Source organism: Crassostrea angulata, chromosome 8 (genome assembly GCF_025612915.1).
Source record: "Crassostrea angulata isolate pt1a10 chromosome 8, ASM2561291v2, whole genome shotgun sequence".
NCBI classification, from domain to species: Eukaryota; Metazoa; Mollusca; class Bivalvia; order Ostreida; family Ostreidae; genus Magallana; species Magallana angulata.
The window spans coordinates 27,261,809-27,288,602 of NC_069118.1; the positions used below are offsets into that span (position 1 = coordinate 27,261,809).

The following is a 26,794-nucleotide window of genomic DNA, read 5'->3' on the forward strand; positions in this document are numbered from 1 at the left end:
GCTGTGTGTCACTTCTACTGGCGATATCCTGGTTTCCATGTTCAGTAATGATGCAGCTCAATCCAAAGTTGTCCGGTACTCGGATTCTACAGAGAAACAAACAATTCAGTTTGATGATAAAGGCAAACCACTGTACTCAGGAAATAAGAAAACTAAATGCCTAATAGAAAATAGAAACCATGACATCTGTGTAGCTGACTGTGGGGGTGGTGAAGTAGTGGTGGTACATGTAAATCAGGACGGAAAACTCAGATGGAGATACACCGGTCATCGTTCAATTTTCGCCGACAATCATCCATTTAAACCCCGTGGAATCACAACAGACAGTCAGAGTCATATTCTGACAGCAGATGGTTAGATGAATTTTATACACATCCTCGATATGAATGGACAGATTATCCGTTACATTGATAACTGTGATCTGAAAACTCCTTGGGGTTTATGTATAGACAATGAAGACAATTTGTTTGTGTGTGAACGTAGGGGTGGAAATGTAAAGAAAATTAAATATTTAAAGTAGACTATTTTGCGAGCCAAATACCTCTTAACTAAAGCTGGTTGATCAATCTGGTTATCAGAGTTGATTTGGAGCGAACAATAAAGAAGAAACAGCTTTCCAAAATGCTTCCATGAATAAACAATATTAATTCATTATGATGATTATTAAATTGTACTCATGAAAGGATATCAGACTGAGTACCATAATTCTTTTTTTTTTTTTACTGTCAATTTTAAATAATTATTTTCCCAAATTTATTTGATTTTTTTTTATCTTTGTTTGTTGTTTCAGTTCTAACTTTCTTGGGTTTATTCAAAATTAAATTTTGATACTTTGATTTGAATTTATAAAAAACAAGACATCTGTGAGCTAATGCTCACTAGTGATACCCCTGCTCTAACAGGAAGTTATATCCCACGATAAGGCATGCCTGAACAAACAATGTGTTAACATTTCAAAAATCTACAATAGATAGTTGCTGAGAAATCTTTGACAAAAATTTGTGTTAAGGACAGACATATATGAATATATATATATATATATATATATATATATATATATATATATATATATATATATATATATATATATTCTCGAAAGTCGTTAAAGGACTTGAGCTTCATCAAGGTCAATTATAAATGATAATCTTACGTTTATATGGAATAAAAATGAACACAAAAGTAGAGGAAATTTCTTTATATTTTGCATTTACAAAGAACCATCACGAGAGCAAGTACATTCTTCACTCAAATAAAACAGTCATAACGTCTCTCTCTCTCTCTCTCTCTCTCTCTCTCTCTCTCTCTCAACTGTCACGATGATGAGCAAAACAAGCAGAAATGTGTATCAGTAATATAAATAGGCAGTTGGTAACAATCTTGTCAATTTTTTTTTTAATTTTCAAGTGACAAGACATGAGATTATCTACTCAAAAATATTTGAAAATGAATTAAAGAAAAATCCTGTAAAAATCTAAATGCACAAAGAATTTTCAAAAGCAAATTATTCTGTCAATTCTCAGTTTTGAAATGATCAGAATATTAAGATATTTTTTTTATAAAAAATACACTGAGAAATGTTAAATTTTGTATTGGCTGCATATTTTTGCTTTACTTTCCTACACTAATTTAATTAATAAACGACATATAATTTAATGCTTTCATGTATGTTTATAAGAATTTCTGAATCTTTTTTACTACAGCATAATTTGCTACCAAAAACCCAAACTAAAAATAACGAATCCCCACCCCCTCCAAATAAATGCAAAATATTATGTCTTCCCAAAAAATTTGCAAATGTGGACTGAAAATAAAAAAGTTTTTAAAAAGAAAAAATCATATTTAAGAGAATTGTTTGTAACATCGATAAAGAAAGACAACACCAACAACACGGTATTATTGGTAAAACTTTGATATGTACAGTGTGGATGAGGATCGACTCGGAGAGAATATTAAGACAAATGTGTATACTGGAATCCTTCGAATTCGTTTCTCCCTCATCTCACACAGAAATCATCCACACACAGTAACGAATAAATTATTACACAATGTATTCCCCCCACACACAAAAAAATAAACAATTAATTATGAAGAAAGAATGAAATAAAGTCACCATCATTTCTCTCTTCTTGTTATATAATTGAATATATATATATAATATATCTATAAGGAATTTCACTCACGGCTTCAATTCTATCCTATAAATAATTCTGATCATTCTTTCAGAGCTCTCGTTCATAATAAAACGTCATATTTTTTTTCTCATAAATACATGTAATTAAGTTCTATGAAATATTAGCATTTCAATAAGGTAAACGTATATAGACAAATCAAGTGTACCCTTTCATCAAATGCAAATGAAATTCTGATGCAATGCTATTCTCCACTTTAAAACAAGAGCTTGACAATCACAGAAACTCTTGCAATAATTAACTTACAATTTTACACTGTATAACACTAAAATGATTGAAGAACTGCAACTGAGGTCAGACATATTTGTCACCATCCAACCCCCATTATCTTTAATACAAATCATTCTGTACAGAAAATGTTGATATTTTTTTTTAAATATTCGATAACTATCAAAACAGTTTCAATTCTAAGCACTTTGAAAGGACAATTTTTACAACAATTTCAACAAGTACGATAAAATGCCTAACATTATTGACAGAACGATGTCCTAATATGATTGTTGGCTTCATCCATATAAAGGAAAGTCAGTGAAGTCATTGCACAATGTCCTTGTCCACATCCAAGTCGAAGTGAATCACAGTTAATCGGAACTAAATATATTCCATAAAGGTGAGAGAAAAAAATTCAAACACACACAAAAGAAGTCTGTACATGTTCATTGCACAAAAATCAGCATCTCTCATCAAAGAGAGAGAGAGGCCCAAAGATACTGGAACGTTCCCATCCAGTATGGAATATAGTACACGAAAATGACCTAGTAGCGACACCACCATTTTCTATAAATCAATTTCCGTCATTATATTTCGCATCACAGAGCCATCACAGCAAAAGAATCCACAGCATTCCATAAAAATACAGAACATATCCCTCTCCCTGTCCACGAAATCTGAACGACACACACGATTGGCTGTTTCATGTACGTTTCTTTTTTCTTCTCCCCAGTAACGACGGAGACAAATCAACACTCGCCCCCTTTATGTAACAACAACGGCACATTTAACAAGTGGAATACCTTTTATCATACAGTAAAGTGCTGCAAGTTGAAGGAACAATGATATCCAATGAAATCAACACATAGGTAGCGAAAACCAATCAGGATTTCACAACATTCACATATTTACAAAATCTTATAAAAGTGTCACGTTCACTCAAAAAGTATCACAATTGGGTGATGTATCTCCTTTCTTTTTTATAATTTTTTTTTCTTTTCCTTCGTGATCTGTTTTTCTTCCACTATTCACAGGAAAATATTTATGGCCTCCGATGTGAAGAGATCATACTACATTGCGGACTAAAACATAAATAGTTTTGTTACTCAAACGGCATGCATATTACCTTGGGAAATAAAACAGTCTTGCGGAATACGTCAATCTTGGCTTGTACATGTAGAACTATCCAAAAGCACTATGTACATGACACATCTACATGCATGTCAGATGAATCGATCAGTTCGAATTTATCCTCAAACGAGATGAAATACCATGGATTGTACACGATGGCAATTTGTATGATGATTCACTGAAAGTTAGGGTCTTTTCGTGAATGAAACACCTTCTCATGTATGAAAATATAATATGCACTCATAATCTGCCAAATTCCCCAAGGTATTCACCCAGTAATTTCTAGATGATAAAGAGGCGATGGAGATCATCTCATAAGCAGAAAAAACAAAGGAATATGCAATTGTACACATGGAGTGAGGGTCATTTTGGCCAGCTGTGGTCATATTAATGACATAACACAGGGATAAGCTGGCACACAATCTAACTTGCTTTTCAGAGCTTTAAGCTTTGAGCTCGTCAACTCGGATAAAGAATGCTGTATGGGGAATTTTTTTTTTTTAAAAGCAAGCTATCACACACCATCGGGGCCTCCTCTTTGCAAGCTGTAAGTGTAACAGATTTTTTTTTCATCATCACCTTTGAACTCACGAAGAAAACATCCACACACAGGAAGTCTTAGTTTAGGCCGCCACCCGACGTTGACGTAAACAGAAAGTGAATGCCGCTGTTAATGGGCGTCTTGGGAGAAGCACACAAATACATGAAGTCTTCTGATTGCGACAGATTCAACGTTGGCTCTGATGAGCTCCGATGAACCTTGGGAAGAGATCGCTCTAGGCTCTCCAAGACTGACAGAATCTAAGAAGGGAAACATTATTAAGGAGCTCATTTGAGGCCTGTTCAACAGAGCGAGCGCTCGCCAAAATTCCCTATACCCGCAACACAAATTTTGGCGAGCGATCGCAAGCGCTCGCTCTGTTGAACTCGCCTCTGAAGATATCTCTTTTTAAAATACTTGAATGAGAAAATTATATTAAAATACATTGTATATATTCTCTATATCTTACAATCTTAATAGATCTGTTTAGTTGATGGATGCCATTTAATCTGCAATAAAACTTTATCATGCATACACTTTTGCACCTACATCGCGAAATATAACTTAGGCCATAGAAAAATGAATTCCTTGGTTCTCAAGTTCGTTTTTATCATTAAATGAATAAAATAAAATTTTGACTGTGCACTTGCTTATTCTGGAAAAAGAAATTCTTAATTTAGGACCGCATTGGCATTTTAGATACTCAATTCAGTAAAGCACTTCACTTAATAAAAAACATAATTGTAAACATCGTGATGATTCAGATTAAATTTTAACAATTGCAAATAGCCACCAAATCTAGTTACCAGACGCTGTGTTTAAGTTTTGATCGAACAGCAATGATTTTAGATTTGGTATAGGAGGAAGAATGTGCATATACCAGGAGATTCCTGCAGCTTGCACTATACTAAATATCCTACAACGTTTAATCATAGGCTTTCACAAGCCTCGTAGTTGTGGTGTTTCTTGTGAAGAACATGATGTCTTATTTATTTCATTTAGTTTGAGCTAATAGATCCGATACATTCATTTTAAGGTAACTATTTATTTGCTTTTAAACATCGCCTTTTCTGGATTTGAATACAAATTATAAAAAGAAAAATACCGCAACTTTTTCTTACAATAAAAAGAAAAAAATATCACCAACTAACCGCATCTGTTTCTGAAAATGTTGGCCTGAGAACCAAGACATTAATTTTTCATAGCCTTAGCTCTGATTAATTACCTGTGGAAACAATGGCCGCTGTTCTCTGTCATATTTACAGCAGTCCTGCATTAGGATTTTGAATCTTTTGGGCGTGTCTGACCTAGATTTACTGAGGTCAGGCCGGAGTGTCCCTTTACCCACCATGTACAGAATCTATAAAACAAATAAAGAGACTGTATCTACCATACATTACATAAGTTAACAACATACTTCAGGTATTCTCATACAAAAAAAAATTATCTATCCTCATAGTAAAAAAAATGTCCACAATCGTTTTACTTCATACTTTTTGAGACCTTGCAAATGAAAATATCTGTTGGAGACGGTCCTTATAAAGGGCAGTTTGAATTCACTTTGTCAAAGGAAAAGCCAAGATAATATTGTATTTCTTTCGAAAGAGTGGCTTTATCATTATACATATTAAATAGCCTTTTTACGTAACAAAAATGGGCAATTAGTATCAAATAAAAAATTGGTGGAAGAATATATTTATGGGTTATTAGAAGACAATCCTTGAATGCAATGACTCAATGGACAAGCATATACCGTATATCAGGTAATTTTCGAAATGATTTAATTTTCGCAACCTCTTTTAAATCGCAAATAATTGAATACGCAGAAATTATATCATGTATCATTTTTTATAAGATACTTTTTAAATCGCAAAAAATGACTGACGCAAATTAAAAATGTTAAAGATTTTCTCCATTTTTGCAAATTTTGTGACACACACAAAAAAAACCAAAAACGGTTATACGGTATTACTATTTGAAAATGTCACCAGAATAATACATATACATGTATCCATACCTGGTCCTTGTTACTGATGTTGCTATAGGGAAGTGACTGGGTCATTAACTCATACAAAACTATCCCAAAAGCATACACATCTGACTGGTTGGTGTAGGGATTGGCCTCTTTCATTCGTATCACTTCTGGAGCCTACATAAGGAAAGACAAAGAATCAAGAAGCTGCTCTGGTCAAATTTATAGACTTGTGTTGCCCTATTTCTAATGTAGAATATTCCAGTTACCAGTACAAAGCAATCATTATTGGTACTTCTACTTGTAAATATTCATGAAAAAAAAATGACAATTGTAAAGAATTTAAAAATGAAAAATGCAGATACATTTACCAGTATGTATAAAAAAAGAACCTGAACCAAATTCACATTTCGAAGCAATTTTAGTTTTAAGTTCAGCATCATAAAAAAAAACCATATGAACATGTATGTACATGTATATCGATCTACACCAGTTTACAATTCTGTCTTACAAATATGAACATATACAGTGCATTATCAATGAAATCTATAGTCATTGTGTAAAATAGCACTTACGCATAAAAAATAAATGCTGTAAAACACGGGCGATTTTGCTTCAATACAAACATAATTTGTTATATCGTCAAATTTACATGTATAGTCGTGGGGAATGGAAATCAATTTGCTGTAAGCGTCAATTCATTATAAGCATATTCGCTATAACCGTGTTTTATTGTATATGGTCGTGACTACTCTAGAGTCCTTAAAAATAGTACAGGCTCCAGGTAAACATGGCTTTGATGACATACCATCCACAATATGGAGCCACTGGGCTGCTGGAATTGATGTGATCCACTCCACCTGGTCTTCATCGTAGCCAATCCAAAGTCACCGATTTTTACCGTTAAGTTTTCCGTTAAAAATATATCTGATCAAGTGTTAAGGAAGCTTTTCCCCCCTTTTATTTCTGTTGTGAACGATAAATTCAAAACAATATTACAAAAAAACATATAGTGTATTATTCATGAATAAAATAAATGATCTGTAATCCTGGATAAATTGGACTCTTTTTCTGAGCTTTCTCTTCAGAATACTTTTACAGATAATACTGTAATGCATGTATACTGTTAACCTTCACTTATAAAATAAATCACTATATGTACATTTTCCAGTGTCTTTGCCTGTGATAGCACTATGTATCGATTTTGTACTATATAACCCATTATACAAATGACGCCAAATTGAGGGGCCAGCAGGGTTTGCTTATTTATATTTAAATATTAAATCATACGATGGCTTAAAATCATATAAATATAAGTAATAAGGAATCATTCTTTGAATATTATGAGGTGATAATTTCGGTCGGGGCGTGATCAAATCGATCATAAAGCCCTTTGTGCTTTATTGGATTTGATAACGCCCCGACAAAAATTATTACCTCATTATACTCAAAGAATGATTCCTTATTCCTTATGTAATCACTCTTCCTCTAATTGATTCTCAGTAAAGGATACTATTTGACTTTAAATCTCTGTGAATAATACATTTTGCATGGAGATAACTGAAAAAAGAAAAATGAAGTATCAATATCAATGGAATACATATAGAACATAAGCAAATAAATTTTCTAAACATACAAAAATTATTTGAAGTACAAGTCATACAATAAAAATATTATATTTGGCATGTACAATATTTGTCTGACAATGATTTTTTAACATGTTAGCATGGATTTGAATTAGCATATTTCTGGATGCACTTTTCTTAATGATATACATATATGCATGGCATTTAGCAATGTACTTGATTAAGCAAAAGCACTTTCCCTAAACAAAAAAACACTTAAATGAATACACAGGCAAATGTAACGTGTGTCACGTAATTTCCATTTTATAAAGGGTTGTAACTCTCAGAAGGAAAATACTGTAAATTCCTTATCAAACACAAGGAATTAATATCCGCATAAAACGTGAGAAGCACATCTCACACATTAAAAAAATCTTGCTTTATTTTTCTGACAGAAGTAAACTATTAGGAAATACGATAAAAAATCAGTGTTCGCGATTTCATATTCTAGCGATTTGATGCAAAGTGATAGAATCTCAGAATTAAGTACTCGCGTAAAATTAGGAATCTACAGTAAACATCAGAGAAGTTCATTAGAGACGTGGCAATGATTGCAGTACTCACTCCATTCCTTGTGCCGTCTGCCGAGAAATCTCCATTATTGTTAACATTTCAAACTTGATGTCGTCTTCGTGAATGTGCTTGTATAAACTGGAGCCTTCGCACCACTGCGTGACTATGGCTAGCTGGGGTTTTGACGTCCACCCCATAAACAGTAGAATGTTGGTATGTCTTGTTTTCCTTCGAAACAACAAATGTCATTCTTAACTTTAAGTACCATACATACATGTACTCCACACACTTCTAGACCCTCTTTGGACTTTAGAATGTCTTTCACCAGCTATCCAGGATTTTGTTTGAAGAAATATTCATTTGCACAAATAGGTTATTATCATAAATAATGTGCTTATTTTTTGTACCAAACAGCTATAATATCTACTAAAAGAAAACATTGAGAAGACCCCATATGGTTTGCAAAAACCAAAATATTGATGAAACCACAGAATTGAGTTCTAGTTGAATCAGATCACAGTTGTAATCAATCTCCCTAATCCAGCAATCTGAATAATAAACACTTTCACTAACTTCACTACAGATAAACCAGCAATCTGAATAATAAACACTTCCACTATCTTCACTACCGACAAACCAGCAATCTGAATAATAAACACTTTCACTAACTTCACTACCAACAAACCAGCAATCTGAATAATAAACACTTTCACTAACTTCACTACAGATAAACCTGCAATCCGAATAATAAACACTTCCACTATCTTCACTACCGACAAACCAGCAATCTGAATAATAAACACTTCCACTATCTTCACTACCAACAAACCAGCAATCTGAATAATAAACACTTCCACTATCTTCACTACCGACAAACCAGCAATCTGAATAATAAACACTTCCACTATCTTCACTAACGACAAACCAGCAATCTGAATAATAAACTCTTTCACTAACTTCACTACAGATAAACCAGCAATCTGAATAATAAACACTTCCACTATCTTCACTACCCACAAACCAGCAATCTGAATAATAAACACTTCCACCATCTTCACTACCAACAAACCAGCAATCTGAATAATAAACACTTTCACTATCTTCACAACAGAAAAACCAGCAATCTGAGTAATAAACACTTTCACTAACTTCACTACCGACAAACCAGCAATCTGAATAATAAACTCTTTCACTAACTTCACTACCGATAAACCAGCAATCTGAATAATAAACACTTCCACTATCTTCACTACCGACAAACCAGCAATCTGAATAATAAACACTTCCACTATCTTCACTACCGACAAACCAGCAATCTGAATTATAAACACTTTCACTATCTTCACAACAGAAAAACCAGCAATCTGAGTAATAAACACTTTCACTAACTTCACTACCGACAAACCAGCAATCTGAATAATAAACTCTTTCACTAACTTCACTACAGATAAACCAGCAATCTGAATAATAAACACTTCCACTATCTTCACTACCGACAAACCAGCAATCTGAATAATAAACTCTTTCACTAACTTCACTACCGACAAACCAGCAATCTGAATAATAAACACTTCCACTATCTTCACAACAGAAAAACCAGCAATCTGAATAATAAACACTTCCACTATCTTCACTACCGACAAACCAGCAATCTGAATAATAAACACTCTCACTATCTTCACTACCCACAAACCAGCAATCTGAATAATAAACACTTTCACTATCTTCACTACCCACAAACCAGCAATCTGAGTACAGTAAAACTCGTTTAGTACGAACATGGATATAGTTAATTCTCGGATATAGCGAATTTTTTTGAAAATTCTTGACAAATCTTAGCAAAATTTTATGGTTATAGCAAAGTTCAGATATAACAAATTAATTTTACGAATATAGCGAACTTATTTTGAGTCCCTTAGAGGTGAATAATAACAAAATTTAACACCTATATAACGAAATTCGTTACAGTTAAAAAAGTTTGCACTATTTGAAATTGTTCAGTTTGAATGAAGTTATTTTCATAATTATTTTTCAATTCACAATCCGATTATTAAAGGTATCAAAGTAATGCATTGTTATTTTAAGCCTCAATTAACAAAAATTATAGTCTGGTGAAAGAAAACATGTATATAGTGAATTTGCCGTGGTTATTATTATGAATTCATTATACGGATATAACAAATAATGGATATAACGAAGTATATCTATTGGTCCCTCGGACTTAGCTATAACCGAGTTTTACTGTAATAAACACTATCTTCACTACAGACAAACCTTAGGACTGCCACTTCATTCTTGAATGCCCTCAGCTGTTGAGGAGTTGGAGCTGTGACGTTAAGGCGTTTGATTGCCACGTGACCATGGTAATACCCTCGATACACCGTCCCAAATGACCCTGACCCGATTCTCTTGTTGACCTGAATTTGATCACCATTGATTTCCCAGTCCTCTCGCGGATGGTTTTCTACTGTCCGATGCTATGAGAAATGGGAAAAAATGAGGTGGAATATGCTTGATATGTGAATTTTAAAGAAGCCTTTTTTCAATGTACCTATTTATACATAAAACTGCATTTTTTTGGCAATGCTTTACGCAATTATGTAACAATTTACAGTACATATTTCAAATATAATATGATTTTCAATGCCATGACCTTTACACCTTTTTATTTTATGCAAATTACAGGGTCACGACCTCACCTTGACCTCATGACCTGTATGTGCCGGCTGTGGCTGAGGTACTGGTTTGGACTGATTTGAAGTTGTTAACACCGGTAGCGTATTATTTCTTTGTGATCCTGAAAAAGTCAAAAGAAAACTTACTACATGGAAAAAATTATTACATACATTGTCTGGTGCATCAATCTTTTGACAATTTTACCATCATTCAATCGAGATCCACTTTAATGTTTATCAGCATAACACTACACATTCTTTTGAGAAAAAATATGAGGTATCCATTTCTAATTAGGAAAGAGAAAAATGTACATAAATATAACCATGGACAATAGAATTTAGAGATACAAACAAATATGTTATCAAGGAAACAAATGCATGGAGAGAAAAATCAATGAAGAATTGGTTAATATTTATGGTGGGGAGTCAAACGCTACTGAGGTGTCAATGGCTGGACAAGGACCTACATTTGAGAACTCAATGAACTCTGACTAAGGACAGTTCACAGTATAATATGTTATACAGAGCATGTTTCCACGGAAACCTCATTGATCCACATCACACAAGCCAAACTCACAGACTCACAAAAAACTCATTCACAAAAAGAAACAGGTCTCAACCACTACACTTCAGATCAAAATCAAAAACAGATATTATCATGTAAATCTTATTTAAATTTTCAATGTGTTAAAATTTCAGATAGAGTCTCTGGAGGATAAACAATATCCAATATCTGTTAAAATCCCCAACCTTAATGCATATAATTTCTTAGCTGCAGGTCTGTAGCTCCCAGTCTGAAAAATTTGGATGGACGACCTGGGAGCTACAGTGCCATCCATTTAAAAAATGGTATATTTATTGTGCACAAAAATATGCACTAGTTTTGGACTGATTAATCTTATTTATACGCAAATTCTGTGAAAAAATTAGTACAATTAAATTCTTCATGCAATTTACTACCAATATCCTCTCTTTACTTGCCTCTGATACTCTTTTAAACACCATCACCAGCCCCATAAAGAGAGGGGGTGAAGTTTGTTTACATGTAAAAATGGTGACTCTCGATCTCGATGTAAATTTAACATACTTCATTTTCTGACGTCGATAGCATGCTCTGGAGAAAGTCTGAGGCAAGTAAATCAACGATATCAGTAGTAAATTGCATGAAAAATTTAATGGTACTAATTGTTTTTACAGAATTTGCATATTAATAAGGTTAATCAATCCAAAACTAGTGCACGTTTGTGCGCAATAAATATACAATTTTTTCAGGTCGTCCATCCGAATTTTTCCAGACCGGGAGATACAGACCTGCAGCTAATATAATTTCTAGAACCCCTTCAAGTAAATATTCTATAATAAATACACCAGCTGCCTATTAAATATTGATTCTAAAAAATTTTTGGTGAAAACGAAGTAAGGAAAGTTTGATAGAGATGCAAAAATTGAACCCAAAATGACCTTTTTCAAAGGTTGCGGTTTCTGATGGTCAATTTTTAAATGAAACCTCCAAATTTTCATTTCTGAGTTGTTTTTCAAGTGTCAGTAATGGAAAAAAATACAAATACATAGAGGAGATATGGTTCTTGTGTTGGTCTTCTAAAATTTGAAATATATTCGCAAGTGGTTACAATTACTGCATATAGTTATACATGTGTATTATCAAATAAATCAAAGTTATATTCAGTAAATGCCCATATGCTTCCTTCTGCATTTATCTGACATTTAAATGCAGTGTGATGTCACATTTTTTGCTTCGTTTCTGCCATGCATATTGTCAAAAAAATTCCAAAACTTTAAAGCATCAATCGTGATACATATAATGTTGCAGGATAAATAAAATACCTATTACATTAAATACACCGTTATTGCCTTGGAACATATCAATGCAATACTTGGACTAGGGTCAAAAATGTGACAATGGCGAGGCTTGTCGAGCCCTTGTTACATCTGTTTACCCTTGACCAAATATTGTGTATATTTCAAGACAATAACTGTGTATTTAATGTAAGTTGTTATTTAGTGATTCAATGCTAGTACAACTGTATTGTGGTATGGTGTTTGATTTGCCAAAACAATATGACTTCTTTTTATTACACTCAAATGAAAAAAAGTATTTTATGGGAGTATAAAATAGTTTGTAAAACACAATGACTCATCAACATTGCTGTAAGGAGAAGACCTTTTCCAACTAGACTTTAGTGCTATCTACGCACTAGCTATCACAGTGCAAATTTAACAACTGTGGGATAAAACAAAGTTTTAAAGTTCCATATAAATTGTCAAATTTCCCCCCCCCCCCCCCCCTCTCTTCTCATTTTTTCTTAACCGCTATTTTGAACTTGAGACATTTGAATACGATACACTTAGAGTACACTGTTTTTCGGCAATATCATTTTATTGGAGTTATTTATTTCAATTTTATGAATTTTTAGAATAAATAAAACACACAAGAACCAATCCTTTTTACATTATGTTTGTGTTTAAAGGCAAAGCCACAATATAAAAAAAAAAAATTATAATCCCACACACAAAGCCACACGGTTACCATAGCGATGCTTTGGTGTAGGTTTGCTACAAGTGCCATCGCTGGCATGGCGTTTTTCTTTGTAATTCCGGGGATTTCCGCTATCTGTAATACGCAAAAATCGTACACACTAAATCCCCTCCTTAATCTAATCCAATAATGACAAATTTTAGCCCTCAGCGATTGCATGGACAAAAAAAGTAAGTAAAGTAAAAATGATCACTTCACCTAGTTTAGTTTGGTCATTATTTAAAATTGGTTAATATTAACAAATTAAAATTTAAATTTTAGAGATAAGTTTTTCTCTATCATATGTGATCATAAAGAATGTTCATATATAATGTTTATCTCTAAAATACAAGATTTACTCATAGAATAAGCAATGCCTAATGCCAAGTTTGATGACAATTGATTTTAACAGGTTGATAGGATTAAAAAAAAATAGATATTGATAAATAAAAAGAATAAGCTTGCCATTGCATTGTATCTCTGCCAATAGCAAAAGACCATAATCACTATGGTTGTAATAGTCAGAGGGACCAGTGCAGCTCGGTTGTCTATCATGCTACATTACAGTGCAAAATATCACCAATTATGTTCGAACAAAAACTCAAGAGAAAAAAAACACAGAACATACCTTCGATATTCTGGGTAGCAAATGGAAACTTTTCCTACAAAGAAAGGAGATAAAAAAAATTATTAAAAATTGGGAGACTAAGTGATATTGTAATTCAAAAATATATTAAATCATGTTTTGGGGTTTTTTTTCAATTTAAAGAACATTTTCATTAATTAATTATTAATGATGTACATTGTAAATAATGGTCTGAAGCTTTTCACTGTAAAATCATTATCGTCATATATTAAAGCATAACATGATAATAGAACACACAGTTTTTTACTTATTGGAGCAGAGTAAAAAAGAATCACGTTACTAGTATCTATCTCATCTGATGTGGAATTTTTTTTATGTCAAAGAGAACAAGTTATAGATGGGATTTTCAAAAATGCAACTATATGTACATGTACTTTTATTGTTCAAAAAAAAAAAATATCAATACATACCAATAAGATCCTTACGGTCAAGAGTTCAGAAGAATACGTACCCTTAAATCATCGTGGGGCGGAGGGGTGTTTATATTCCGTAAATTGGGTTCAGATGTGTACAACGGTGATGAATTGACTTGAGATGTTAGTCTGTATAAGGCAGGAAACAGAGGGGATCGTGTGAAATTATGTCATATCTCCAGCTCTTCGAAGACCACTTGATTTCTGCAGGAAAGCAGGTGACCTTTCTTTTTTTTTTTTCTTATCTCTTAACCATGTGGCCATTGCTTGCTATCTACGAGCATTGGTCAAAAACCTAACCCTGCAGACAATTGGAGGAAAAGTTTCAAGACTGATGAAGTTGACCTGTCCTGACCCCAAAAAGGAGAAGGTCAAGGTCAAACCTGATCAGCCTCGAAATTCTCCCTACAATGTCCCAGAACCTTAAAGTCTATCTGGATGTCCTAAATTGTTTTCATTTTTTTTTTTACCTTTACCTGCATAGGGGGGAAAAAAGAATTCTCCAGCACCAATTAAAGCAATAACCTCTTAAAGGTTCTATAACCAGAAGCTATTACAGCCAGGGCAGCGAGGGGGATTAAGGGAGAGGGGGGTTGAGGGCTAAGAGTGAGAATTTTTTCCAGTCATCTGACTCTCAATTGCCAGCCAGCTTTAGCCCGACAAAGTTCTCATTACCTCTAAGTGGTCTGGATGCGTGTCCGTTATATTAATATTAACGTTAGGCGCCGATTGTGAACGGCTGCGACTAAAGCGATCTTCCTTGTTCAGGGAAAACCCAGCATCCGCCAACTTGCTGAAATTTCGAATATGAATGAATATATAGATAAGTTTTCTCTGGTATAAATAGTGGTCAGAGACATGCAGAGTTTTTTTTTTTAAAGAAGCTTGAGAGCAAAAGTCAGAGTAGAAAGAAATTGGTAGGAGCAGAGAAAGCAAGTTTTATTAGCTTATCTGAACAATGAATACAGTCATCTCATCTATTTTAAAATTGGTAGTAATTTTCTTGGCTTATTTCTATCTTCTGATCATACTAATGGTGTGCTTATGGCACCCCATTCCTCTCATTTCTTTTTTTAAAATGAATTAAATTTCTGCATTACTTTTATTCTAACAAACATTAACTTAACCAGTTGTTTGAAGTTGAGATCTTCAAAATTCTTTACAATATCTCACTTGTTTTTATACATATGAATAAAATGATAATGATATTCTAGTATTTGTTCTTATTTTGATCCTGAATTGAATTAAGAGTTGTCTTTCCTTAACAATGGAGATTTATCTGTGGTATCTTTGAAATAAAACCTGAAACAATCCTCTAAAGCTTTTTCATTTTTTTTTTATGGACAAGATGACCATATTCTAATACATCAATACGAAAACATAAAATTAATTGTAAGTACTTAATACAAGATGTTTTTTCTCATACAACAATTTTTAAATTTGGTGCATACATTTTACAGTGACACGTAAACCAATTCTAATTTGTGTGTGATTTAATAAATCAAAACAGTACGTTACATATCACTCATAAAGTGGTCCATTATAAAACTACAAAAGTGAATAATTTAATTGTGGTTGCAGCGCGCTTTCTGATTGGCTAAAAAATTATTTGATATCCTATAAAGAATGTTGCCTACATTATACATGTAGTAAGACTAACGTCAAAAACATATCAATATGCTTCAAATTACGTTTGAATTTTGTAAAATTTTACGTCATTTTAAAATCAAATGATCATCTACAATGAAGAGTAAAAATATTAAATTTATATAAGCAATGAATTCAATATTTATTAGTTTTATATGATATAAAATGGTTTGAAACAGTTTACGCTTTTTTATAAACCTTTTCAAAGTTTATAAAGCGTAAACTGCCCCAAACCATTTTATATCGTATAAAACAAATAAATATTGAATTCATTTCTTAATTAATATCCTATCAATTTATGATTGATGATTAGTTGTGTAAACATAAGTGACAAAAAATATTTATCATATTTTAACACTCTTATCTATAGCTTTGATACCTATGAACTTAATTTCAGTTTTACTTTAAATTAAATCATAACTTTGGTACCATAGAAGTTTTTTTCAAGTTCAACTTGTCAAAAAAAATGTTTGTATATGTAACAACATTACTATCAGCACTATAATTTGATGACAACAAAAATATTTATTTTGGTGTATATAATATCTAATACCACATGTATATCATGTATATACAGTAGTTGCATGGTGCTTCATCAGAAAATTGTTTTTTTTATTTCTAATAGCCAGACTCTCTCTCTCTCTCTCTCTCTCTCTCTCTCTCTCTCTCAACAAACCCAGAAGAACTACATTTAGTCTAGCATACTCAAGCTTTTCCCAAAACATGCAAATATACTACATATAATACAAACAAAATATTTTCCTATATCAAAAAGCAACATGGATGCAGATATACATGTATATACATGTAAACTATATACATATATCGTAAAACAGGTTATTTTGGCTTGACTTGTAAATATTTGGCAATAATTTAAGTTATATGACTTAATTAAGGTATATCAAATATTTTAGTTATTTTAGTTATGGTGATTTCAAAATTGTTTACACTCAAATGTACATCCACAATTTTTATTTCTGCTGTTTCAGCACTGACAATTTTTTTCAGCACTGATATTAATCACCAATACAAGCCAAAATTAGCATCCCACAAGAAATAACCTGCTATACGATATATATAATTTGATAAAAAGGTATACGGCATTGCTTTACAAATCCAGACACCTGGCTGTAGTTATCTAGATTCTTCACCTCCAGATGATTGATGACAGAATTTTTTTTTTAATGACGTAATTAATTCTTAATTTAAATTAATTGCTCATTAAATATTTGCACAATTCCATTATTTAGGAAAAAGGTGTCTGTATTCACAAATCTCCGCTGTGTACACTTCATATGAAAACAACAAGATGGGGGATTGAAGCAACAAATGAACAAACAGACAGGCAGACAGACAAACAAAAATACGCAATAATTAAAAGAAAATTAATGAGGAATAACTATAATTGTGAATAGATAGAAATCAAATCGGTGAAACTGTGAAAACACAACTCAACAAACACTCTGCCCTGGCAGCAATTTCAGCAAGTTGTACATCCGAGAGGAAAATTTTTGTTGAGGGATGGTGGAAAGGGAATTGGGGGGTCTAGAAGGGGCAACTAATGACCACTGACTGGTGGGGATAAACTATAACGTTGTATATGCCGTCCTGTCAATATCATTACAGCATAATGATTTACATATACATATAAGAATACATTCACATTCCTATGGGATTTTGAGATGAATTTTTAATGAATATGTGTAAAGGATTTAGTGGCTTTTTTAATTCTACTCGTCAATGAGGGAAATAACTACTGCTTATCAATTCTACACAGCTTGTAGCATACCAATATATTTCTATAATAAATATGCTATAAAATGGAATTCATCCTGAGTTTATTTTACTGAATAAAATGAACATGCATTCATGAGATATTCTGTGTGGTGTGAAATTTCTTTCAAAATACTGTTTTACACAAAACCGGAATTAATTTTTTTTTTGGTTGTTGTTGATTTTCTTAAAATTAATCAAGCTTGGGAAATCAAATTAAGCTGATGAAATGTCAGGCACATTTAGGCAAAAAATTCTTTGAAGGATGCTTGGATTCAAGTACAAAAATAAGTAAAAATTGAAAAAATAATGAAAACCATATGAACTGGGGGTAAAAAATGAAATACACTCATCACACATATAAATTAATATATCAAATCAAGATCTATTCATAAACATGATGTAAATGCTACATATAACATATAAATATATAAATAACTATAAAATGCGGGGGCAAAATAAACGACAACAAGGGTTTTTGGTAAATGCATATAAATTAATAATGTATAATAATTATGAAATGACTGCAACATCTTTTACTTGTATAATTCTAACTATCAATTCTATCAAAGCAATGCCACTGATAGCAAACAAACAGTTTATTTCACAGCTCTCCTTAATCGTATACGACTTAAACCTTTATATATCCAATGATTCAGGTGGTTACTTTGCTAACATTGTTTATATACTCCCAATATATCAACGGAAGGACTGTTCCAATACAACTTTTATAAAATGAGGAGCTTGGGGTAAAAGGAAATAAAAGAGAGATTGTTATGTGAAAAATTTAACTATGAATGAAAATAGATGGTTTTCTATATAGACACATTTTAGCAGGAGTTACCTCCCGTCGGCGGCCATGATGCAGATTCCTTCATTATTTAACCACTGCTAACATGTCACACTGGGCATTCTGAGGCAGATAGCACTGTTTTTGAGATGAATATATATTGGTAGAAGTCTCCTTTAAAGGACATATCGCATGTTTCTAAAGTATACGACATTTTACATTTTTTGGCTTCCTTGTGTATCTAATAATTACTCCTAACGGTTTGTTAACGGTATAAAAGCGGTAATACGCCATAATATCAATTTAAATTATAGCCCCAATCGTTTAAAAACTCGTTAATTAGATAGCGTGTCACGTGGTACAGTGACGTCACATGCGACCTTCTTCGAACAGCTGATTGTAAACAAATTGTAGGATTAGCATTATCTTCTTTTAATTTTGACATTCATTCACCATGTAAGTTGTTTTTTTTACATGCTGACTAAATTAAAAGAATCTAATTATTCAGTCATACATGTTTGAGCCACTAGTACGTATAAAAAACGATGATATTGCCGAAAAAGCGACGATGAAGTCGGCAATTACGATCAAATTGATCGACGTGTAAACATATATTGTAAACACAACTTAGTAAGGATTGTAGCTCAAATAAATCTGTTAAAGGTGTTTATTTATTAAAATCTACAACAGTCTTGGTTTTTGGCATTCCTTACGAATCAGAATGTTCATTATTGTAAAACTGTGGTGCACAAGAAGTTTGTTTCTTCGGCAGTAACTGATCACAACTTTCTAAGGTTGTTTACTCTATATTACACTGGATTATAAAAGCAGGCAAGAACGTTTTCCTAAATTATTGTTTTTTTCTGTAAAACCCAATCTCCGTATTTTTTTTTATCCATTTACGTATAAATGTATATCAACAAACTTTGTCTATTTCTCGCGTAAACAATCAATATCGACAACTCGATCCATGACTTCTCCCACAAAAAAATAAAACTCACAGAAATCTCACCTACCGTACTAAAATTATGATTTCTGCAGAGGTGAGCTACACGTATGAATGAAGAAATCATGTATACAAAACCAATGCATACATGAACGTATAGTTTAACAATAAGAAAAAGAAAACAGCTAATGAAGTGAGGCGGTATCCAAAATGGCGTCCCCTCTCGTTATTTTTCTCCGATAAACTTGCGTTTTGTACACAGGCCCCTGTGCATAAACTTCTATTTTTTTTTCTTTTTGAGAAATGATTACGATTTATTTATGAAACTGTAATTACAAAAATGTACCATATAATTTATAATAAATGAATTGAATGTTTATTTATAAATCCTCTCGTCGACAGATAGACCCCTATTTGTCACAAGATTTCCGCATACTTTCGTAAGGGAAACTTAAAAAAACAACAGTCCAAATCCCCATTTTCACTGGCGAAATCACCCGCAGGAGGCACAGAACACCATCATGTCCCGTTATCGACAATTTAATAGGTGATAATTAGTTTAATTGTCGTTTAAATCTAATCCAATTACAAACATGGCTAACAGCACCTTCTCGCTCGAGGTCGCATATGACGTCACACATCATGGCGGGTAGATCGAGAGAGAAAATATGCATATCGCGACATTTGAATTTCATCGCTTTCAAACTCACGAATTAGGCAGAATATTTTATGAAAACGTTAATAAACTTCATTTTTATTGAGTATAGAATGGTTTTATTTAAAAAATTTCGAAAATTGAAAAACATGCGATATGTCCTTTAAATTTTAATTGTAATAATCTTAGGATTCAGCCCAGTATACTATTGCCAAACTCATTTAGAATTGGTTCCTAAAAAAGGAAAATTCATTAGCTTGACCAATATAAGATGGCAGCCAAGGGAAGTAACTTGGAGGGAAAATATGTCAATAGAAACACTATCTATTGATCAACCACATGCTAAATGAGGCCACTAGGGTGTGTATCTGTTAATTGTCGTATTTGTTCATCCACCCCCAAATACCTAATGCATTTTTTTCCCCTTTTAGGAACAGCCCGTAATTTATACAAGAGCATTACCGACTTCTTTCCATAACAATGACTACAACCATGTTATTTATTTCAAACCATTTTAAGCGCAAAATGAATATTTAGCTAATCAATCATTATAATTATTCAAACTTTTCTCTCAGTCAGTTGCTGAATTGAAATGTTTTAAACAAAGCATTGGAATTAGTTCTGGAACATGACACACATTATAAGTCTACAAATTCTTTTCAAATTTTTCCAGATTGAGTCTAAAAGACCCTTTCTGTATGAGCCAATCGAAATAGCTCTTATAGAAAATGCCTTGCTGTCAATCAATAAGACTGACACGCCCTACATAATTTAAATGGGCTAGGTAAACAATGTAGATGTGACACATATTTTTTGACAGGATGACTTACGGTTTGAACATTCCTGGATAGGGTAAGGAATCGGGGACGGGGTAACAAAAGGGTTGAATTTTGTCACTACATCTCTGGTGGAAGCGAATTCCACACGTCTGGCAGCGCAAACTCTGGAACAGCGACTTTCCACATCCATCGCAGAATGTTAAAAGTAAAAATGTCTTTCTAACCTGAAATAGCACGTGTGTTTGGTAATACAAAACTCTAAGCACGACCATGATTAAAAAATACATGTACAAATGCGCCACCAAATGAAAAGTTAAAACTAATGTACTGTATTTCCATGGGTATGTCATCCAAATAGTTTAGCCTTTTTATATACAATCAATTATAGTAATAATCAGCTAAAAAAATTCTACCAACTGTTTCAGAAGAGTCAAAATTGAATATTTCAAACATTTCCAATTCAAAGGACAGAGACAAATTCATTTAAACAGCTTTGAAACATAAAACCTTGGCAATTAAACTATAACATAAAATAAAATATTTAAAAAATCGACAAGACTGAGACCCAATTATCGTATCCAACACATTGCGACGTACTATGTTGTGTGTGGTAATGGCTAACTGTCCCTCCAGCTTACGCTTGGGTTTCTCACAGACATTGATGTCCTTACCGGCTAAGTTTGCCATGTCAATGTCCCAGGAAATGGGCATCCTGCAAAACAGAATCCGTTAGCCGCCATTTCATACTTGATTACTTGTATAACAAATCCCTTTTAGTCATATGGTCAATGAGGCCTTTAAACTGCCCCAATTAAGGCTGGGTCAACTAGATGATCTATTCTGATAAAACTATAGAGTCACTTAACTGGTGTCATATAATATTTTGAGAACCTACTCAGGGTTAGAATTATGCATAATATTTTGAACCCAGTTTTAATATTTTGTGATATCAAAATAAAATAATATTTTGTTATATCAAAATAAAATAATATATTGTGAGATCAAAATATTTTATGACACAGGTTCAACACTGGACCCAGCTTAGGAACCTGAACCTCGTTTTACCATGCTGACTACATGAAAGTATGGTCAATTGCTTTATATTACAGTTTCAATGTTGTCAATTCAGTTTTTTGTTGCCATGTCTAGCATCCTCTGAGCATGCCGGAATACAATTTTTCATATTCAAATAACTTAATTGTCACAGTGATAATCTTCCATGTTGTTGATAAATTTGGTTTGTTCAAAACAAAATAAGCAGAGAACTGAAAATTGATGATATAATTTTCATCTATGTGTCAATTATACTATAAACTTTTTCATTTTTATTAATAATGCACAATATGCTCTGTTTATCATTACTCTGTGGTCAATTTGATTTAATGTCATAAAAATTGTTAACTTTTATTTTTTTTTGGGGGGGGGGGGGGGCAAGTTGATATAATTTTTCCCCCAATTGCATTACTGTGGTTTCATTATTATTTGTGGGCATCAATCTCTGTGGAATCAGTGAAAATAATAGTTTCGAGGATATGTAAATTTGTGACCAACAACCCTATCAAAACATTGCTATGAGACATTGAATTTAAATGAACATTTAATTCTGTAGATTAACTCAATGAGGAAATCCACGACAAATAGTATTCAAAGACCAGAGTTTGTCTTTGCAATTGCATCATCAACATTACCGGTACTTTAAATTACTACAGTTATCAGTACTTTACTAAAATAATCAGTACTTACTTTGTCGTTGAGTCATAGACATTACAATTTTCAGGGGAGAGAAATCTCCGGGACATTGATTTCTTTAGACCTTCCTTCAGAATCTTTCCTGGCTCTATCTTTACCTGTACAAAAGAAAATTGAAACTATATTCAAACTATTATCATTCAATACTGGAAAAAAAATAAAAATAATGTACGAAATAAGATAATAAATTTCTGCAAAGCCCAAATGCTATCAAATATTCCTTCAATAAGACATTTTCCAGAGTTTTGAAACAATTAAGACGAACAAACTTTACTAAACTAACAAAACACTGTTCAGAATAATATAGTTTGATATTTACTATGGAAAATGCTTTGCTAATACAGATAATCTTAGAGAAAAAACAGGAGATTGGAGTGAATAATTTCTCTTAAAAATTTGAGAAAATACTTTTTTTCGTTTATATAAGGAACAAAAAGATTGAACTGGAGTAAATAAATTCCTTATTTTACGCGAGTACTTAATTCCACGATTCAACCGTTTTCCATCAAATCGCGAATGCCGAATTTTTATTTTAGTTTCTTGTAATTAACATATATCCGAAAAATTTAAGCGAGGTTTTAAAATTCTTCTCGCAATTTTACGCGGATGTAAATTCCTCGCTTTAGATTTGGTATCTACAGTAGGCACCCTGGGTTCAAAGAACCATACCAGAGAGAACTGTTCATTTGGTAGGTAGGCCTTAATGATGCCGTGGACCGGTTTAGGACTTGGTATTGAGTTTGAGATGTTGGGCTGAGCCCCGCCCCCCGACGTCGATGCTGGCAGGCTACAGGTGGGGGATCGGTCCTCTTCGTTTGGCATCTTTGCCAGCAAGTCCTCCTCTTTGACTTGTAGTTCATGGATTTTATTTGTGAGAGTTTCATATTCCTGAAAGATGAAAATGAATTAATTATTCTTACATGTATAGTCTTGTCTGAAATTTTTTGTAAAAAAAAAAAATATAATAAAATAGAAACCCATTCCTTCTCCAGTATTTATTGTATGTATGAAGATATTATGATGTTTTATATGGTTTAGAAATATCAAGTTAAATTTTGGAAAAGTTGCCGAAAAAGTTTCCATTTAAGATAGATATCCATGAATAACAACTCTGAATTTCTGCTAATACAGATTTATAGTTCCGATTTTACCAGATTTTTTTTCATGACACTGAACTTATTTTTGACATCAAAGTATATCAGTATAAAATATATCAATATAAAGTAAATCATTTTATTTTTCAGAAATTACAGGTCAAAATATAGCCCCTTTAAGAGCAAAATCTAAAATAAGATCTTTTTTTTTTCATCTTCTTTTATGCATAGTCTGATATTGGAGGTTCTGGGGAAACAATGTTAATATACATGTACTTATACATGTAATCCATAGAGAAAACAAAGTAAAACATGTATTTGAAATGTATCAAATTTCCCTTTACCAAGGAAATACAACTGCATGCATATCAAATGCTTGACAATTTTTTGCTCATCCTGTGTGCATACATAGATTTAGGGTAACCATATGTAAAATTATTAATACTGTAACATTTGTGTTTTGATTAGGATAAAAATAGTCCACATTTTTTTTCAATGTTTGGTCTTGATATTGTTATAATTCAATTATTTATATTATCATCATTTAACTTTACTAATAATGCTACTATTATGTTGTGGGTTTTTTTTTCAAAACTCAAAAGCTGGATAAAAATAATCACATTTGTCATATCATTTTCTTTAACACATGCAGTTTCATGTATAGATTGACCAATTCTTAGAAATATCAGGAATATAAAACTTCTGATGATTATCCTTTTATATAAAAAAATATATATATATACTGTCTTAATTTAAAATTAACTAAAATCTTTTCATCAATATGAATAAAATTTATACAAAAATGAAAGTACAATACCAGGTACATGAACTTACCACCCCCCCCCCCCCCCTTCCTAAGTTCTTATTATATCCACAATAATTTAAACAGCATTTTATAACAGGATTCAAGAATACCAAATGAATTAAAGATGTTTTCATACAAATTCTCAAATAATTGGTGGAGGGGGTGTAATCAAATGTAATGTATTTGTAATGTATTCAGAATGTATGACAAATTTACCCTTCAGTCCTTTCATTCTGTCCAGCAGATTGATTTACAAACTCACCTCAACATACATAGGATTTGGTTGTTGGTCATTTCCAAATTTTTTGTTAAGTTCATCTAAAGAATCCTTTGTAAGCTGAATAACTTTTCTTATATTTCTTATCTGAAAAAAAATTATAAAAGAAATAAGAATTATACTCTAAATAGATCACATCTACTTTTTATAAAAGTAAATGTAATTTTTTTTAAGGGTTTTTCTTCGTTTCTAAAAGTATTCATTTGTTCCAATATGTCAATCAGTTACTTGCACATAAAAAAAAATAATTTTACAACTTTTATGGAAAATGCAATATATTTCAAACAAAAATTCTCCCCTCTTGAAATACATACTCTAGACAAAAACTGTCTTTATTGTGTTTCAGTTCATAATACATCAGGATCATGAACTATTTTAGACTTTAATCACTTGCTTCAATAATAGCAAGTAATAATGTTATAATTTTCTTTACATTGGCATTTCGACATGTAGTTAACAACATCACTGCAACAAAATCATCTGCACATAATTAAATATTTTTATATTTTCCTTTTAATGACTTTACTGCAGCTGTATAATTCATGATCCTGGAGACATATAAATCCAGGCATTCAACAATTGTGAAGATGTCAAATTTTACTTTCAGTTTTGTTTGTTCTCACATTTTTTTGGGTAACAATATGTAAAAATCATATTTTCTTAAAGGTTGTGAGACTTGGAAACTTACTGCACAGATCCGTGGTATTTTCATAACAAAGAAATTCGCAAGAGACCTTGATTAACAGTATTGTCATGATGACAGTAGCAAAACGATGGAGTAAAAATGTGCAAAACAACTGCATTTCGTTGACATTGCATAATACATGAAACACAAACTCCAGAAAAGCAGATGCGTAGATTGATCAAGTCATGTGTATTTTTACGAATTTAAATGGCGTAATCATCTAAAATAGGCACATCAGCTGTTTGAGGTGTAACAGACAGAGATAATTCGGGATTTTATACATAAACAAGCAATAATAAGGAATGGGTGCCTTTCGATTTCTAAGCAATGGCACCTACCTCATCTTGTATTTTTCCTATGTCAATGTCGTCTTCGCTATGCTGACCAGAAGGCATATGGGGTATGTCACCATTGATAACGACAGGATTTTCTACAATCTCCATTTTACCTCTCGAACAGAGGTGTTCACGTGATTTGTCTAACATTACCGCGAGATCTTGCGTGGATCTCAAAAATGATAGGGAACGTGTCAAAGTACAATATTTTGAAGAAAAAAAAACATACTACGAACAAAATCGATACCATTATGGAACAGTTAAATGTCCTATCCTATTTTGACTTTTTTTTGGTGGTGGTGGGGGGGGGGGGTCTGGGGGTTTTTTTCTTTCAGAAATGCCATAGATAATAACTGATATATTTGTAAAGAAATTGACTGATGATTTTTTTCTCCTAAAAATGCGTATTATTTTTGCCTTTATGTATAATTCATTGTTACATTTTATTACGAAACTTCTTGAAAAATACAAATACTTACATGTACTAGGGACTTTATTAGAAACTGGTTATATAATTTTTTTAAACATGGTTTGTGGATTTTTGCTTTTTGGGGGGATGGTGGGGGGGGGGGGGGTGTTAATTTATGCATGAAACAATTGTTATGCTCAAAGAGATTCTAATTGTATTTCATATTTTTTTCCTATCTTGTCGCAAGAATGCTCTATTATTATAATCTTGACAATGTGTGTATCACCTTTAAAATATTATATTTTGCTTTGGGAAGGGGGGTGGGTTAAATCATCATATATATGTAGGTTTTAACTCCTAAAACACAAAGAAATACTGAAAAACAAAATTTAATCCAAC

General features: G+C 32.4%; 1 protein-coding gene across 5 annotated transcripts; it reads right to left on the reverse strand.

Annotated features, from left to right (window-relative positions):
- Window positions 1-1,180: 1,180 nt before the first annotated feature.
- LOC128159074 (serine/threonine-protein kinase B-raf-like) lies at window positions 1,181-26,136 on the reverse strand. 5 transcript variants are annotated; one of them, XM_052822124.1, is made up of 17 exons: window positions 25,990-26,136; window positions 24,952-25,053; window positions 23,460-23,678; window positions 22,785-22,888; window positions 21,639-21,753; window positions 21,093-21,265; window positions 15,127-15,244; window positions 14,021-14,054; window positions 13,405-13,488; window positions 10,881-10,978; window positions 10,456-10,658; window positions 8,233-8,409; window positions 7,557-7,603; window positions 6,852-6,970; window positions 6,089-6,220; window positions 5,297-5,431; window positions 1,181-4,331 (listed from the first exon to the last, which is right to left on the reverse strand). In XM_052822124.1, the coding sequence occupies exons 1-17, from the start codon at window positions 26,134-26,136 to the stop codon at window positions 4,149-4,151; spliced, it is 2,190 nt and encodes a 729-aa protein (XP_052678084.1). In that variant the 3' UTR covers window positions 1,181-4,148. The 5 variants fall into 5 exon arrangements, with proteins under 5 accessions (XP_052678084.1, XP_052678085.1, XP_052678086.1 ...); XM_052822125.1 differs by lacking the exon at window positions 15,127-15,244 and adding an exon at window positions 14,490-14,580 and having other exon boundaries at window positions 25,990-26,120; XM_052822126.1 differs by lacking the exon at window positions 25,990-26,136 and adding an exon at window positions 25,655-25,874.
- Window positions 26,137-26,794: the final 658 nt, after the last annotated feature.

Coding starts and splice junctions, on each gene's coding strand:
- LOC128159074 (XM_052822124.1), bottom strand. CDS start 26,136: ATGTTAGACAAATCACGTGAACACCTCTGTTCGAGAGGTAAAATGGAG. Junction 15,245..21,092: donor TATCCAGGAATGTTCAAACC/GTAAGTCATCCT, acceptor TCGAAATTTCAG/CAAGTTGGCGGATGCTGGGT. Junction 8,410..10,455: donor AATGAAGTGGCAGTCCTAAG/GTTTGTCTGTAG, acceptor GTTGTTTCGAAG/GAAAACAAGACATACCAACA.